Genomic DNA, 19,322 nt, shown 5'->3' on the forward strand with positions numbered 1-19,322 from the left:
CCATGTTACCTTGAATATCTGGAAACTTCTTGAGCTCTGAGCAGCCAGACAAATTAAGAATTTCAAGCACTTCCATGTCGATGATGCTTGGAAAACTGCTAAGCTTTTTGCAGTTTTTCAAATTCAACAAAATAAGCTTGCTCAGCTTTCCAATAGATGGGTGAACCTTAACCAAACTTGAACAACCATCAAGAGTTAGTTTCTCCAGATTGGGCGCACTAACTGAGATGTCTGGAATTTCAATGAGGCGTTGACAGGAACTCAATCGGATGGTATTTAACTTTTCAAGAAGCTGTAACAGAAAATAATAATAATGGCTTCAATATATAAGCTTTCATGGACTTTAGAGATTAACTAAAGAAGTGACACGAATAAATAATCAATAATCATACCATGTCACTTTCCCAAAGTTGTTTTAAGCTGCTATAACACATGTCAAGTTCTACAAGGTCCTCTGCATAAAAACTTGATGGCAAAGATTCCAAAGGATATCCTTGCCAATAGAGATATCTTAGCTCATAAGAAGGGAATTCAAAGTCTTTAGACAACTTTACTTTACTGTGCTCCCCCATCGAAGCAAATTCATGATCTGAATAGATTTTGAGCAACCTAAGATTCTTCATAATTGCAAAGGATTCAGTAGTAATGTGTATCGGCTTTGGTATAGCCAAGTTCAAGAGTATGCCTTTAATTGCCTCTGTTCCCTGACAAACAAGAGTAGAGGACAAGTGAAGAGCAAAATACATACAAGTAATATTTGTAACCTAAACAAAAATGATATTATTGAAGCTTATATATTCTAAATATCATTCAAGTTTAAAAGTAGGCTCATTTGCAGTTTGCTCTTACCATTTTTCTTGTTAATACACTACTTACAACCTTAGGATAGCACAATCTGCTCCATTTTCCAGGTTCTTCAGGAAATCCTTGTCCAACAATGTCTTTCCCCATTTTTTGTAACAAGTCATGCATCCATATCTTGTTGTCTACAATATTTATGAGACACTTATCACCAAGGACTCGTATTCCACTCTTTGCATAGAAGTTACAAGCCTCTAGGATTCTAGTAACAAAATCTTTATCCTCTCCATTAAAGAAGCAAGCAACATCTAGGAATATTTGTTGTTGTGTGCAATCTAATTCATCATAACTTCTCTTAAGCACACATTGAATTTCTTGGTTAGGTTCCCGTTCTAGTTTATGCAATTCACTTTCCCATTGACGTACTATCTTGCCATATAGGAAACAACCCAAAACTTTAAGACCTAATGGTAAACCATTAACATAATGTACCATAGAATTTGAAAGTGTTTCATAATCTTCCTTGGGGTGGTTCTGTTTAAAAGCATTCCAACAAAAGAGTTCAACAGCTTCCTTGTGATCTAATTTCTTAGCCTCGTATAATGTATCCACTTCATGCACCTCCAACAAATGCTTATCTCTAGTTGTTACAATAATTCTACTTCCTGGACCAAACCAATTATGATCACCAGCTAAGGCTTCCAATTGGTTCAAATCATCAACACCATCAAGCACAAGAAGAACCTTTTAAAGCAAAGCCTATCTTTTATCATATGGATCCCTTCATCAACAGTGCTTATAAAGTTCTTCCTTCTTGGCAAGATATCATGAAGGAGTTGCTTTTGTAAATGAAGTAGACCCTGACTTTTGGAATCCTCTCTAACATTTGCAATAAAGGTAGTAATCATGAATTGAGTAGCAATTCGATTATATAAAACTTTGGCAATGGTTGTCTTACCAATTCCTCCAAGTCCATAGATCCCAACCATGCAAACATCATTTGATACTGAGTCCATCATTTGTGGAAAAATTTCTTCCATTTCTTCCAAATGATAATCCATCCCAATGAGGTTCTTGTCAACATGTAAGAGTTTATGACTAAATCTCATCAAAATAACACAAGTAATATCCTCAATATAATCTACCTCAGACTTGCCACCAGCAAGGCATATACGTGGATGAGCCAATAGAGTAACAAATAGTAGAAAACATTAACTAAAATTGATTATGCTTAGTTTCATTTATAAACTTGACTTATGAGCAAATAGAATGCATTAGGGGTAAAAGAATGAATACATTATATCACATACTTTAGTGTTTTCATTATGTTGAGTATACATTACAACAAAGATCAATAAGTTGAAAGCATGAAATCTCTTTAGCTAGCATTAGCTACATGATCGACAATCCTTAGACAATCAGAGATATTATACATAGATGATCTTTAGCCATTTTTTCAAGCACTCCATTAGAGCATTGTAGAAAAAGGGCTTCTAAATATAGTCCTTTAATGATCTATAATAACCTCTATCCATACCGAAAGATCACTAACGTCCCTTCCTAGATGATGTCCACCTTTATTTGATACTTTACACACTTCCTTTTATAAGCTTCTTTTTCATTAGTCCTATCAATTAATGGTATTTGTATGTATCGGGAAACACTAAAAAAACAAAAATCAAGAATAGAAGCTTGTGCATACCATTATATTAACCCATTAAAGAAATGCAAAGAAGTAGGAAACCAATTAAATATTAATGCAAGGACAAGAAGATATAATATTGTTTTAAATTCAAACCAACTAATTTTAATCGAAGAAAAAATATCTTTAGAAAAAAGACTATTTTCAAAAATAAATAAATTATTTGTTAAATATTCACTTATATTGTGTATGATATCTTAAGAAAGAAATAAATGATTGATGAAGGAAAAAGAGATGATTTTACTGAAAATCAACTTATTCCCTGTCATATTGATTACAATGAAATCCTGCTTTAGACAATTATTTGTGATCATCAAATCAGTAAAAGCAATGTATCTTAATCACACATGCAATTCAAAATAAAACATCATCATTTTCATATACAACCAAAACAATCTCCATTTCCCATAAACAAAATGAAAAAACAGGAAACAAAAGCCCACCCAAAATAATCATGTCAATGAAACACCTTATTGAAATCTATAGTTTTGAGTGTGTGAACAAATTTAGAAAGGGGTTCCTTTCTGGCATTTCAAGGATAGGGATTAAGTTTGAAAGACTTGGTTTTGAACAAAAACAAAGTAGATGACATTTTAGAAGTATCATCAAGAAACTTTGGCCTTCTATCTTGAGTCTCATCTACATGACTGAGTCTTAAGACCTTTTATATGCAACTTATATTTTGAAAGAGTAATGTTATATCATTAAAAAAAAAAAAAAGTAAAGGAAAAAGAAACAAAAAAGAAAGAAAGAAAGAAAGAAAGAAGAAGAAAAAACTCCTCCAAATTGGTTCTCTGTTGAGAAAAACATCATGTTTGCGCCTTGCATTTCAAATAGTCACAGGGCCTATGAGAACCAATTCAGGGAAATAATTTAGAAAGTCCATGATTTTTCTATTTTAATTGATGAAGCAGATTTTAACACTGTATATGGGCCATGAACCTGGGTAATCTGTTAATAACCAGAATGAAGCCTTGAATTGAATAATGAATAATAAAGTAGAAATGTAGTTAACCAACACTTAGCTTGAACATTAGCATTCCCATTCAAGGGGGACATAATATTTTGATTTTTTAGGAAAGACACATATGTCGAATATATCTTTTAATAGATTTATGTTTTGTCATTATTTATGTAAAAAATAAAGGATACTCGCAAAAGATTGTATGGAACAAGCTATATTTACCCATTCTGTACATGCCATCCAGAAAGATTGCCCACTTCCCTCAAAGCTGCTCTCCACCTCTGTGTCTTGTGGCCAAAAATGTTTCTTGATTCATGTTGGGCTAATGCTTCTCCATACCACCCTTCCTGCTTTCGCACATCGGAAGGATCCACATGATAGAAAACTGGAAGAATTACTTTTCCATTTTGGTTCCTGCACTCCATGATCTTCACCAATTCGTCCAAACACCATCTGGAGTGGGCAAAGTATTTTGAGAGAACCACAAGGATGCACCTTGACTTCTCAATAGCTTTAAAAAGAGCTGATGCAACCTCTTCTCCCCTGATCTCATCCAATCTAAAGGTACGAATCCCTTTCTGATACAAAGCTGCATAGAGATGATCTGTGAAATTGTATCTGGTATCTTCACCCTTAAAGCTCAAGAAAACTTCATAATCCCATGAACCAATAGAAGTACAAGTAGAAGATGCCCTTTGTCGATCCATCCCAACAAGGTTCTTCTCAACATGTAAGAATTCCCTATTTAAACTCTTCCAAACAGTGGAAGTAATCTCCTCAATAACATGAGCCTTAGGCCTGTAAGTAGTAAAGCATGACACAAGTGGTGAGTCAACAGTTACAAACACCAGCAAACATGAAGTACACTGGATTATATATGCTTTCAGCTTTATTTAGAAAACCAGAATTATGGGGAAATAGAATGCAGTGAAGGAATAAGGTTGGAATACTTGGATCACATATTCAGGTGTTTTCATAGAGGATCAATAGTATGAAAACATGTAATCTTTTTAGCTGGCATGAGCTACACGTTTTTCAATCCTTCAACAACAAGGGATATTATACTTGGGCAATCCTTTGTCATTTGTTCTGATAGAAACCATGATTTACGCAGCGGAAACAAATCATGATGAAACAAGCATGGAGAAAGCCAAAACCATATGTAAAAGACTGACCTTTTTCTCTGCTGAAAACGCCCACAATCTCCTACAATCTTCTGCTGTTTACCTTATCAATTTCCGGACTATGATTTCTGAGTGGGCAGAAAAACAATAGCTAGGGTTGTGTCACTCTCTTTTCTGTTTCTAATATGCCTCTCTTCGATGGGAAGAAGACAGCTTTCTTAGAAACTCTTGAGCGTATAATTTGCTTCAAGAAACAGATATAAGCGTGACTCTCTTTCCCTTAAAATGCTCATTTTAAATAAATTAGATTATCTATTTTTAATTAAATAAAATTTAATTAAAAACTAATCTATCATTTATTTAAAACACATAATTCATGTATAGTCCAAACAATTAAGGCACAGCAGGGACCGCAGGAATAAAATTAACAAGGCTACTAATTATAATAAGAATTCATACAGGACCAGTATATTCTCATTATAATTAATCACAAATTATACCACTAAAAATTCATGATTGAACTCCTTATTAATCTTAGAATTCCATTACATAATAATTTATGTTTCCCACGTTAAGATTACAGATGTTATTTACATCAAACAAATTACGGACAATTTATTTGAGTAACAATAGATCTTCAAGATTGTCGCTTAACTTAATTCATGTGTCGGATAAAAATCCACCTGTAGGGTTTACACAATGAAACCTTATAAGCTTACTTAAAGTGCATCATCAATCTCTATTCCGAGACGTGGATTCAATCATTATTTAATACATCGCAAACATAAAGCGTCTTTGTCCAACTCATCGAGTCTTATCGCTCCAATAAATGAAACTCACTCTTTAATGAATCAAAACACAAGACATTTTATATTTGCTCATATTAATTAAATCATGATTAAAAACATAAATCTTATTTCTAATGTCCTAGAGAATATGTTTTAACAGTCAGTACAAAACATCCATTCTCTACTTGGTCCAGTTAGTTATATATAAAATATACTAACACAATTATTATTAAATTATGCCGAAAGATTAATTTATCTAATGCAAATCTCCAATTAAATACAAAGAAATAATTGTTTATAGAATGACATCATAATAACATACTATTAAATTCACGCTTATGCATGGTTAATAGTATATCTCTATCATGTTCAAGCTCCATTAGAATACCATAAATAAAGAGGTCTTCTATGGAAACCATTCTCCCTTATTCATCTTTTCTGACCTCCATCCCACACAGGAAGGGCAATCACCTCCCTTCTTATATGATATTGGCCTTTATTTGAAACTTAAACACTTTCATTAGGTCTATCACAAGATGGTATTTGTAAGTATGAGAAAATACTAAGGCTATGTTTGGTTCCCGGAAAATTCGAGGGAAAGATTAAATAACTTAAAAAAGTATAAATTTCTAATTAATCTTAATTATTGTTGAATAGGATAACTAAATATGATAAAATCATTTTCCTTAACAATTTTTTTCTTTCCTTGGTATTTTACGGGACCTAACATAGCCTAAAAGAACCAAAGACTGGTTGTATGACTTGGCCTCCCAACATTTGAAACTTAACATACTTACCTTCTTGAAAGAGTATTGCCCTGCAATTATTGGAGAGACACTTTTGCTGTGTTCTTTTATTAAAGATAAGTTTAGAAAATAGTCTGTTAATCAATACTCCCAGTCAGGAGGAGATATAAGATTTTGACTGTTTAGGACAAGATAACGATGTTGATTATAACCTTAAAAAGATTTCCGATTTATCATCCGCTAATATTCGCCACCATCTTCTGCATTCCCTCCTGGTCTGCATTTTTTTCATGCATTTCAAATGCTTCTTCGTAACTCCCAGTCTGTCCTCGCACACGGAATGGTTCCACATGGTAGAAAATCGGAAAAACTAATTTTCCCATTTTCTGCCTGCAGTCCATGATCTTTGCCAGTTCATCCAAATACCACTTAGAACGGGCATAGTTTTCCGACAGAACTATGAGGCAAATCCTGGACTCTTCAATAGCTTTTAAAAGTTCTGGTGCAATCTCTTCTCCTCTTCCTAGCTCTTCATTATCCCTAAAGGTACGAACTCCTTTCTGATTCAAAGCTCTGTAGAGATGATCTGCAAATTTATGGCGGGTATCTTCACCCATAAAGCTCAAGAAAACATCGTAATTCCAACCACGAGTAGAAATAGAAGAAAAAGACGCTCTTTGACTTTGAGGTTTTGCAAAAGCCATCCACTCTTTACTATGAGACGTCACTCAACTTAGCTTAAATTGCAGGCAATTTCTTCATAAAAGCGGCAAGAAATTTCAGGAAAACGCTGGTGGGTAGAAAAGGCAGGGATGAAGTCTGCCTTGGAAGGTGGGGATGCTGTGTGCTAAAATTCTTGTGAAGGTCTCCGGTGGATGTATCATGTATCAAATATAAAAATGGATTTCAATATTTTTAATTATTATTTCATTTTAAATGTAATAAAGAATACATGATATACCTATCAAAAAATCTGGCTTTAGCATGACACAAGCCTTTGACTTTTTTTTCTTTTTTTTTTTTATTAGGAGAAGAGCGTACAAAGTAGGACACCTTTCAATATTTTTAATTATCATTTTATTTTAAATGTAAGAAAGAAGTTGATTCCAGCTACAGCCCATCCACCTTCATAAGATGCCTATGAAAAAAATTGGCTTCAGCATAATACAAGGATTTTTGAAATTTTGAATTTTATTTAATGAGGAGAAGAGCCTACAAAGTAGAATACCTTTCAATATTTATAATTATCATTTTATTTTAAATGTAAGAAATAAGTTTGATTCGAACTACTGCCCATCCACCTTCATGAGATGCTTACGAAAAAATCTAGATTTAGCATAATATAAGGCTTTGACCTTTTTTTTTTTCTTTTTTTTTTTTTAATTAGGAGAAGAGCTTACAAAGTAAAATACCTTTCAATATTTTTAATTATCATTTTATTTTAAATGTAAGAAAGAAGTTTGATTTAATTTGAGCTACCGCCCATCCACCTTCATGAGATGCTTACGAAAAAAATTGGCTTTAGGATGATACAAGGCTTTGACTTTTTTTTATTTTATTATGAGAAGAGCCTACAAAGTAGAATACCCTTCAGTATTTTTAATTATCATTTTATTTTAAATGTAAGAAATAAGTTTGATTCGAGTTACCGTCCATCCAATTTCGTGAGATGCTTACCAAAAAAACTGGATTTATCATAATACAAGGCTTTGACTTTTTATTTATTTATTTTTATTAAAAAAAATTATTAGGAGAAGTGCCTACAAAGTAGAATACCCTTTAATATATTTAATTATCATTTTATTTTAAATGTAAAAAAGAAGTTTGATTCAAGCTACCGCCCATCCACTTTCATGAGAAGCTTATGAAAAAAACTGGCTTTAGCATAATACAAGGCTTTGACTTTTTTATTTTAATTTTTTTTATTAGGAGAAGAGCCTACAAAGTAGAATACCCTACAATATTTTTAATTATCATTTTATTTTAAATGTAAGAAAGAAGTTTGATTCTAGCTACCGTCCATCCACTTTCATGAGATGCCTACGAAAAAAACTGGCTTTAGCATGACATACGACTTTGACCAAACTGGGTTTTTTTAGGAGAAGAGCTCTACAAATTCAATTGAAAGATGAACCGTAATAATCTTTAAAACCAAACTTTGTAACATCTTTAGAAAAATTTGATAACCACCTGATCAACTTTATATTATAAATACATTTTTTAATTGGACAATCTTCTATTTTATTTCTTTCCTATAAATATGATGACAATTGTAAATATTTAAATTCTAATATAACTTCCAAATATCCTTCATTAATAACGTAATAGAATTAGAAATATTACTCTTTTTATTATAACAATCTATTACTATTTTTAAGTCACCTTCAAACCATTATTCTTATTAGCTAATACATTATCTCTTAAAATCATACATTCTGCAACAATTATTGAAGGATTGCTTATATGCCTATTCGCAATCATTTTTATAGTTAAATTAGAGTTTCTAATAACCTATATATCCTAATACACTTTTATTCTTTATCCTTAAACCATTAAAATTTAATTTGAATATTTCATTAATTAGAGGAATTCAACGAATCCATTTTTCAACTATTTAAGGAACATTGTCTCCTTTGTTTTTAAGATAGGAATCAACCATTCCACTACACTGGCTTTAACATATAGGTTCTCATGCCCATATATCCATTGTCTCCAAGAAAGAAAGAAAGCCATGAAATCCTATAAAATTCATTTTATCTTTTTTTTAAAAAAAAATGAAATAAAGGGTTTATTTATTTATTTATTTTTACGTTGAGTGTAAACATATTAACCCACCGATCAAATAGTAACATATACTTATATATAAAATTTAATTTTTAAAACATAAAATTTACTTTAAAAAAATAATTAAATACACTTATCTAAAATCTTTTTTATCTAAACTTTTTTTTAAAAATAAATTTATAACATGGGAAGATTTTATTTTACTAATGGACCGATTGCATAAGCCTTATAGTGAATTATACATTAAGGTCTATGAATTTTTAGCAAAAAGAAACAGGGAACCTTCTAAGATACATTTTGCATACCCATATACATTTTTCATACTCTTGTCATATTCTTAGCATCTGGGACACATTTTTCAATAAAATCCATTACTATTCTAGAACACGTGTATTGAAGCCCAATCATAGGAGCTATTCTTTACCTGTTAGTTTTTTGTTGTAACAGATTACTTCTGATGTATTCAAATGTATTCAAATGTTTGTTTTCATTGTAATTGACTTGACCACGTTTTGTGGGATATTTTCTGTAACTGTTTTGGATGTTTATGTTATATAAACTCCATTCAATGTGTTTAATAGCAAGAACATAATTCAACAATTACTCCTCTTAATATCTTTCATGGTATCAGAGCAGTAAAGACTCTAACGAGTTTTTTTTTTTTTCTTGATCCAAAACCTCTCTTTGCAAATATCCTGCACCATGGCTGAAAACACAACCAGCAGAACCAATGTATCACTCATTTCTTCTACTTCTTGCTTTGATGGAATTATCTCCATTAATGAAACTGCCTAACTATCCATCAAATTGAACAACAACAACTTTCCCTCTTGGAAAGCACAATTTGACGCCCTACTATATGGTTATGACCTCATGGGATTTCTTGATGGGACTAAGACATGCCCATCCAAGGAAATTATTGCCGAAGATGGAACAACTGTTTCAAATCCAAATTTTTCTATTTGGACTAGGCAAGACAAATTGCTCCTTCATGCAATCCTTGCATCTCTTTCAGAAGGAGTTGTGCCTTTGATTACTGCTGCTACTTCTTCTCGTGATGCTTGGGCAAAGCTTCACAAGCTTTATGCTAACAAATCCATATCACGAGTAATGAATCTCAAGGAGAAGCTTACCAACATCACTTGCAATACTCGTTCTGTTGCAGAGTATCTTCAAACCATCAAAGGAATTGCTGATGAGATAGCTCTCATTGACACTCATTTAAGTGATGATGATCTGACAATTTTTGCTCTCAATGGCCTTGGCAGTGGCTTTAAGGAGATTTCTGCTGCATTAAGAGCCTGAGACACTCCTGTTTCATTTGAAGAACTTCATGATAAGCTTGTAGAACATGAATCTTTCTTGAAAAGAGAAGAGTCACGTGGTGGTTCAAATGTCACTGTGAATAATACTCGCACAAGTCTTGGCAACACCTAACCTCGATATGGCAATGGACAAAGTTATAATGGGAAGTTCAACAACAATGGTAACCATAACAATCAGTTTCACTCCAATGTTGTATGTCAATTTTGTCAGAAAAATGGGCATACTGCTAGACAATGCAATTCGGCCAATAGGTTCCTGCAACAACAGCCAGAGGTTCATCACACCTCTTTTGGGAACTCGTCGTCTTCAAATTGGATTGTGGACTCTGGCGCCTCCCATCATGTTACTGGCGATTTAACTAATCTTTCCCACCACCAGCCTTATGAAGGTCCTGATGACATTCTCTTGGGTGATGGTTCAAGCCTCAAAATTACTCACACTGGTTCTTCTAAACTCCCTGCTCCTTCTAAGTCTTTTTGTTTGTCTAATGTGTTATGTGTTCCCTCCATAAAGCAAAACTTAATTTCTGTCTCTAAGTTTTGTAAAACCAACAATGCTTCTATTGAGTTTTTTCCTTCTTCTTTTGTTGTCAAGGATCTCAAAACGGGGGCGCGTCTCACTCAAGGGCGGAGCAAGGATGATGTTTATGAGTGGCCTTGGCCTAACAAGGGAAACGCAATGGGTACCTTTCCTAAACAAGCCTGTGTTAGTGTCAAGACATCACTTGCCAATTGGCATCATCGTTTAGGACATCCATCATCTCGTATTTTTCAGTTTTTAATTCGCAAACATAATCTTCCAATTTATCCCACTGAGTCATTCCACAGTTTCTTTTGTGAGTCATGTTTATGTAATAAGAGCCACAAGTTGCATTTTGGAGTTTCTTCACTTCAAAGTCGTGGTCCTCTTAATTTAGTTTATTCAAATGTATGGGGGCCTTCCCCAATTGAATCAATTGATGGCTTTTGGTACTATCTTATTTTCATCGATTATTTTACAAAATATGTTTGGTTATTTCCTATGGCTTACAAGTCTGATGTTTACGCAGTTTTTCCCAAATTCAAGTCTATGGTCGAAAAATACTTTAAAGCATCATTGGTAACTCTTTACACAGATGGTGGCACTAAATATAAAAGTCTTAAATCCTACTTTGTATCACAAGGTATTCAACATCAAGTGTCTTCCCCTTACACACCCGAACATGTAGGCTCTGCTAAAAGGAAACATCGTCACGTTGTTGAAACAGGTTTGGCCATGCTCCACAAAGCTTCTCTACCTTTGAAATATTGGTCTCATGCTTTCCTTGCTGCTGCATACTTAATTAATTGTTTGCCCACTCCAGTTCTTAAACATCAAACACCTTTTGAGTCTCTTTTTCAACAACTGCCAAACTATGATAAGTTATGAGCTTTTGGGTGCTTATGTTTTCCTTGGTTGCGTCCTTATTATGATCATAAACTTGATAAACGCTCCAAGCCCTGTGTCTTTATAGGATATTCCAACACTCACAATGCTTATAAGTGTTTATACTTGTCTTCCAACCATGTGTACATCTCTCGTCATGTCCAATTCATTGAACATCAATTTCCTCTTGCCTCAAATACTTCGCCTACAGATCTTGACCAAGTTGTCTCCACTTGGTCTTCGTGTTCACCAGCTCTTGCTGCTATCCAACCTTCTTTTTTTATGGTTCACACTCCCTCTGAATCTTTCCCGCACCAAGGATCTTCTTCCACTACCACACGGCCTAATCAGGAGCTACTCTCATCACGTTCTCCTGCTAGTTCCAGTCCATCTACTATGACTTCAGCTCCTCTCTTGGTGTGTGATGCTACTCCAAGGTATGATCTCTCCTCTTCCCCTCTCCCTTTGTCTTCTGACTCCTCTAATACTTCCTCTCCATCTTTGTCCTTGTCACCACCTACCCAAACCTAAGGGTCCAATCCTCCACTCGAGCCATCTCATCAAATTGTAACCTGTTCTCAAAATAATATCCATTGTCCCAAACAATTTCCTGGCTTTAAGACAAGTTTTCATGTCACCAAACATCCGCTTCCTGCGTCCCTTGAGCCTACTACTGCCTCTCAAGCTCTTCAAGATCCCAACTGGTGTGCTTCCATGGATGATGAGCTTGTTGCTCTTGCTCGCAACAGTACATGGGTTCTTGTACCTCCTCCTTCCAACCATAACATTGTGGGGTGTAAATGGGTGTTTCGTATCAAACGAAATCCATATGGTTCTATTTCTCGATACAAAGCCCGTTTGGTTGCCAAAGGATTCCATCAACGCCTTGGGGTCGATTATCATAACACTTTTAGCCCAGTTGTTAAGCCAACCACCATTCGAGTTGTTCTATCCATTGCCTTGAGTAACAGTTGGCCTATTTCACAGCTTGATGTTAATAATGCTTTTCTTCATGGAAATTTAACTGAGGATGTTTACATGGCTCAACCACCTGGGTATGTTGATAAGGATAATCCTACTCATGTTTGCCGCTTACAAAAGGCTCTTTATGGTTTGAAACAAGCCCCTCGAGCTTGGTACACAGAGTTAAAGACATTTCTCCTCAACTTTGGGTTTATCAATTCTAAATCTGATACTTCATTATTCATCTATCAATGTCGATCAATCACAATTTATTTTCTGGTATATGTGGATGATTTACCTGTAACAGGAAATTGTTCTTAGTCCATTCGGAAGTTCGTTGATGCTCTTCCTCATCGTTTTTCCCTAAAGGATCTTGGTCCTTTGAGCTACTTCTTGGGAGTTGAGGCCATTTCCACTTTTGATGGTATGTTTTTATCTCAACATAAATATGTTCGTGACTTGTTGGCAAAGTTTCATTTGGAAGGCATAAAGAATTCTCCCACCCTAATGTCTTCAACTGGCCATCTAACTCTCAATGATGGTTCTACTCCAGCTAATGCTACTCAATTTCGGAGCTTGGTTGGTGGACTTCAATATCTCCAGCTCACTCGTCCTAATATTGCTTTCGCCATCAACAAACTTGCCCAATTCATGCATGCCCCCACTCAAACTCATTGGACTGCAGCTAAGAGGTTGCCTCGTTACCTGAAACATACAATACATTTTGGTCTCACTTTCCGACGACCACAGCCTCTCCATATTCAAGCTTATTCAGATGTCACTCCACCTCTTGATCTTCAAGCTTATTCCAATGCCGATTGGGTTAGCGACCAAGATTCTTACAAGTCTACCACTACTTTTGTTCTTTTTCTTGGTGGCAATCCAATCTCTTGGTGTTCAAAGAAACAGAAGACAGTAGCTCGTTCTTCAATAGAGGTCGAGTATCAGGTTGTCGCTTCTACTGCTGCTGAAGTCACTTGGGTTTCTCATCTCGTTTCTGAGCTTGGTATCACTCTTCAACAATCTCCTACTATTTATTGTGATAATTTAAGTGCCACCTATTTGTGTGTAAATCCGCTATTCCATAGTCGAATGAAGCACATCGCGTTGGATTACCATTTTGTTAGGGAAAAAGTTGCTGATGATTCTCTTAAAGTTTCTCATATTAACACTCACTCTCAGTTGGCTGATGTCCTTACTAAACCTCTCTCCAAAGGTCAGTTCCTTTTTCTTCGCTCCAAGATTGGCATTTCAGATGGAATTGCCATCTTGTAGGGGCGTATTGAAGCCTAATCGTAGGAGCTATTCTTTAACTGTTAGTTTTTTGTTGTAACAGATTACTTCTGATGTATTCAAATGTTTGTTTTCATTGTAATTGACTTGACCATGTTTTGTGGGATATTTTCTGTAACCGTTTGGGATGTTTATGTTAGGGAGAATTATGTTTTGGGGGTAGATGGGCCCCCAAATTAACAAAAGGTCCATGTAACTCTTCAAATTGAGCCCAAGACCCAATGAAAGTATGGAAATTGAGTTGAAGGATATCACCCTTTAGTATTTTCGAAAATGCCCTTTGTTGATTTTGAGAAAAAAATTAATATTTTTGAAAAATACTTTTATTTAATTTAATATTTTTGAAAAATACTTTTATGTAATTTAATATTTTTTAAAATACTTTTATTTAATTTAATATTTTTTAAAAATAAATTTATTTAATTTAATATTTTTTAAAAATAAATTTATTTAATTTAATATTTAAAAAAATATTTAATTTAATATTTTTTTAAATACTTTAATTTAATTTAATATTTTTGAAAAAAATTAATTTAATATTTTTGAAAAAAAAAATATTTAATTTAATATTTTTGAAAACTACTTTTATTTAATTTAGTATTTTTGAAAAAAAAATATTTAACTTAATTTTATAAAATATTTTATATGTGTTCTTAAAGGGTATATTTGTTTGTTACTATTTCATATCCTTCAACTTAATTTGAAGAGTTATATGGACCTTTTGTTAATTTGGGGGCCCATCTACCCTCAAAAGATAATTCTCCCTTTATGTTATATAAACCCCATTCAATGTGTTTAATAGCAAGAACATAATTCAGCAATTACTCCTCTTAATATCTTTCAACGTGGATGACTAGCTTACTTATGTAATCAAAATAAAAATTTTACAAAAACAAATAAAAAATTTAATTTAATTTTTTTTCAAAGGAATGAAAAATAGATTATGATAAAAAATGAATAATAAATAAGAATATTAAATAGATTTTATTAAATATTTTATGTGAATTTAGATAATAAAAATTTCATTACATATTATTTTTTATTTATTTATAAATTTAACTTAAGATTTATACTCTTTTTTTAGGCAAATTCTCTGTTTTTTACTAGATTTTTTTTTTTAAAAACAAAATCATTAGTAAAACAAATTAGTAAATATAGCATTATTTTTTTAATTAAAATTTGAGTGGGACCATAGGCTTACCTAGGAGAGAGAAGGAAAAAGGAAGATAAGAAGAGGTACAAATAGTTGTACCATTAGTTGGTTTCTTTTACCCTATAGGAACCATAGAATTTTCCTTATTGTTAACCATAAAATGTAAAGTTTGTAACATAAAATAATATTTATGGAAACATGCTACTTTTTACTATAAAATAAATTTTGTGATACCATATAGTTTTGGTACAAAACAACTTTATAGAAAAAGTCAATTTTTTCTATTAAAAAAACAAAAAGAGTTATGGGAATAGGTCCCTTTTTATCATGAAAATCACCTTTAACCATAATATGAAAATTTTAGTAAATTTTATTTTTCTTTGAAAAGTATTTATGGTCAACAATCACATTCTAAAAACAAGAAACCTAAAAAAAAAAAAAAAAAACTATTACCATTAACCTTCTCCATGTAGTTCCCGGGAAACATTTTATATACATGCCCATATTAATCAAAAAACATTTAGAGTACATATCAACAAGGGTTGTCTTTAAACCTAGAAAATTGGATGCACCTATGTCAAGATTGATAAACAAAATGATTCAATAAGAGGAAAAAAACATTATAACAAAACATTACAGAAAAAAAAAAAAAAAAAAAAAACTCACACTACCACTACCCATTAAGGAGTGATTATATTGAGAATCAAAGTAGTAATTCTAAGATTATGTTTGGTTTCCAAAAAATACTAGGAAAGAAAAAAAATGATAAAAAAATTATTGTTTCATGTTTGGTTGTCGCATGAAAAATCCTAAAGAAAATCAAATATAATTAAAACTAGTTAGCAAATTATACATTTTAAAACTATTTAATCTTTATTTTTTATTTTTTATTAGGAGAAGAGCTTACAAAGTAGAGTACCCTTCAATATTTTAAATTATCATTTTATTTTAAATGTAAGAAAGAAGTTTGATTCAAGCTACCGCCCATCCACCTTCGTGAGATGCTTATGAAAAAAAACTGGCTTTAGAATAATACAAGGCTTTGACTTTTTGTTTTTTTATTTTTATTAGGAGAAGAACCTACAAAGTAGAATACCCTACAATATTTTTAATTATCATTTTATTTTAAATGTAAGAAAGAAGTTTGATTCTAGCTACCGCGCCCCATCCACCTTCATGAGATGCGTACGAAAAAAATTGGCTTTAGCATGACATACAACTTTGACCAAACTGGGTTTTTTAGGAAAAGAGCTCTACAAATTCAATTGAAAGATGAACCGTAATAATCTTTAAAACCAAAATTTGTAACATCTTTAGAAAAATTTGATCACCACCTTATCAACTTTATATTATAAATACATTTTTTAACTAGACAATCTTCTATTCTAGTTCTTTCCTATAAATATGAGGACAATCGTAAATATTTAAATTCTGAGATAACTTCCAAATATCCTTCATTAATAACGTAATAGAATTAGAAATATTACTCTTTTTATTATAACAATCTATTACTATTTTTGAGTCACCTTCAAACCCATTATTCTTATTAGTTAATACATTATCTCTTAAAATCATACATTCTGCAATAATTATTGAAGGATTGTTGGAACTCCATTATCAACCCAAATACTAGACAGAAATATCATGTTAAATCATATAAAGAAATCATGCCTAACATTTTATAGAATGCAGACAAACCTGAATCCATTATGGGTGTTAAAGAAGTATGGTTCTTCTAAGGCGATAGAGAGGAAACCACCTTTCTGTATTCTCTCTGGTGATGGGAGGCAGGAGAGCGAATGTTCTGTCTTTTCAAAAATTGAATTGACACAAAACCTTAGGAATTCCTTAAATATTAATTTCCTCTATGCCTTAGGGAGCATACCCTTTGGGATGTTGGGCCACATGTGTCTTAGGCCCATCATGTAAGACACATGTGGCATTGGACTCTACACATAAGGTGGCCCATACTCAATGAACATAAATTGAAATATGTACAGATAGCTTGATCATAAACTATGGTTAATATGTATGAGTTCATAGTTATTCTAACAATCTTCCACTTGGACCACATATATTACCAAACAATGTTCATGATAATACTTTATTGAGCTCATCTTTGCTATCCTATCCAAATATCCTTAAACAATCTGATCTACTAATTATGCTGCTAACACGGGATTAAAACGACCTTCGTTAATCATAATTATAACTAAACCCATCAATGGTCACAACATTAACAAAATTAGCAACATGGATCAAGTATGGATGTGTAGCATAGAAATTACATAAAATGTGATCTTTAATATGTCTATTTCCAATTGGTCATACTTTATGACTAAAAATAGTCAAATTCCACTTTCAACACTTGATGCTAAACTACTTCTAAAAGTCATCATTTCAATTCAGAGTATTCAAACACAATAGTCTTTAAAACTAAAGTTTGTACAGATAACACAAACATAACAATACATCAAGAAAACAAACGCAAAACCCAAATACAAACTCCCACTATACTAGCACATCATTAATATGTACAACACCCATATGTGTGACATGCTCATGATATACTTTGGGTGGCAAACCCTTAGTGAGCGGATCCACAATCATAGAGTTTGTGCTTATGTGTTCGATTTATACTTGAAGACTCTAAACTCTTTCTTTCACAACCAAGAACTTGATGTCAATGTGTTTGGACTTTGATTAACTTCAGTTGTTCTTAGAATACAATTTTGCGGCCTTATTATCACAATTGATTCTCAATGGTTTCTCAATCCCATCAACAATTTGCAACTCTGTGATAAAATTCCGCAGCCATATCCCATGGTTTGATGCCTTGTAGCAAGCTATGAATTCTGCCTCCATAGTGGAAGAAGCAACAAGTGTTTGTTTAACACTTTTCCATGAAACTGCTCCTCCAGCCAACATGAAGATGTAGCCTGAAGTGGATCTCCTACTGTCAAGATATCCTATGAAATTGGAGTTCGAATATTCCACTATCTTTAAATGATTGGATCTTCGATATGTGAGCATATAATATTTAGTTCTTTGTAAATACTGCATAACCCGTTTTGCCTTTTTCCAGTGATCCATACCTGGGTTACTCAAATATCTACCCAACATTCCAATAATGTACGCAATATCCGGACACGTACAAACTTGTGCATACATGAGACTTCCTATTGTCGAGACATAGGGAAACCTTTCCATATCCTTCCTCTCAAGTTCATTTTTCGGACATTGGTGCAAACTGAATTTATTGTCTTTTGCCACAAGTGTGTCCTCTAGTGTACAATTGCTCATGCCAAACCTACTTAGCACCTTATCGATGTAGGACTTTTGTGATAGCCCAAGTATACCTCTTGAATGATCCCTATAGATTTGTATACTCAACACAAAAGATACATTACCAAGATCCTTCATGTCAAATTTACTGGATAGAAATCACTTGGTTTCATGCAAAAGTTCCACATCACTACTTGCAAGTAGAATATCATCTACATATAGCACCAAGATAACGAATTTGCTCCCACTGAACTTGAGATATATGCATTGATCAACGATGTTCTCCTTGAAACCAAATGAAGTAATCACCTGATCAAACTTTCGATACCATTGTCGGGATGCCTGCTTTAAACCATATATGGACCTTTTTAATCTGCATACAAGTTGATTTGAATCATTAGACTCAAAGTTCTCCGATTGCACCATGTATATTGTCTCATCAATGTTACCATTAAGAAACGCAGTTTTGACGTCCATTTGATGTAGCTCTAAATCATAATGAGCCACAAGTGCCATGATGATTCTAAAGGAGTCTTTTGATGAAACTGGTGAAAAGGTCTCCTTATAATCAATGCCTTCTTTTTGAGTGAAACCTTTCGCGACTAAGTGTGCCTTATACCTAACAATGTTGCCTTTTGAATCCCGCTTGGTCTTAAAAATCCATTTGCAACGAATCGGTTTTATACCTTCAGGCAACTCTACTAGGTCCCAAACACCATTGTCTTTCATTGGTTTCATCTCATCCTTCATGGCTTCTATCCACTTTTCAGAATCAGAACTTTGTTTGACTTGACTAATTGAAATTGGATCATCTTCCAGACCCATGTCAAACTCATGTTCTTGGAGATATACAACATAATCATATGAAATTATACTTCTCCTTTCTCTAGTGGATCTCCTTAGTGGCACTTGTACTTGAGGTTGTTGAAGTACCTTTTCATGAACTTGAACTAGTTCTACAACTTGAGTAGGAGGAATTTCAGGTGTGT

The 19,322-nt window shown here is 33.2% G+C and overlaps 2 protein-coding genes and 1 pseudogene across 2 annotated transcripts; all 3 read right to left on the reverse strand.

The window, feature by feature from the left end:
* Positions 1-828: 828 nt before the first annotated feature.
* LOC117905616 lies at positions 829-1,841 on the reverse strand (annotated as a pseudogene).
* Positions 1,842-3,685: 1,844 nt separating this feature from the next.
* On the reverse strand, positions 3,686-4,570 carry LOC117905618 (disease resistance protein RPV1-like). Its single transcript, XM_034818498.1, has 2 exons — positions 4,533-4,570; positions 3,686-4,265 (listed from the first exon to the last, which is right to left on the reverse strand). The coding sequence occupies exons 1-2, from the start codon at positions 4,568-4,570 to the stop codon at positions 3,686-3,688; spliced, it is 618 nt and encodes a 205-aa protein (XP_034674389.1).
* A 1,788-nt stretch (positions 4,571-6,358) lies between these two features.
* On the reverse strand, positions 6,359-6,829 carry LOC117905619 (disease resistance protein RPV1-like). Its single transcript, XM_034818499.1, has one exon. The coding sequence runs from the start codon at positions 6,827-6,829 to the stop codon at positions 6,359-6,361; it is 471 nt and encodes a 156-aa protein (XP_034674390.1).
* Positions 6,830-19,322: the final 12,493 nt, after the last annotated feature.

The sequence above is a fragment of the Vitis riparia genome, chromosome 18, assembly GCF_004353265.1.
Source record: "Vitis riparia cultivar Riparia Gloire de Montpellier isolate 1030 chromosome 18, EGFV_Vit.rip_1.0, whole genome shotgun sequence".
NCBI lineage: Eukaryota > Viridiplantae > Streptophyta > Magnoliopsida > Vitales > Vitaceae > Vitis > Vitis riparia.

Coding starts and splice junctions, on each gene's coding strand:
- LOC117905618 (XM_034818498.1), bottom strand. CDS start 4,570: ATGGTTTCTATCAGAACAAATGACAAAGGATTGCCCAA. Junction 4,266..4,532: donor AATGACAAAGGATTGCCCAA/GTATAATATCCC, acceptor TACTACTTACAG/GCCTAAGGCTCATGTTATTG.
- LOC117905619 (XM_034818499.1), bottom strand. CDS start 6,829: ATGGCTTTTGCAAAACCTCAAAGTCAAAGAGCGTCTTTTTCTTCTATT.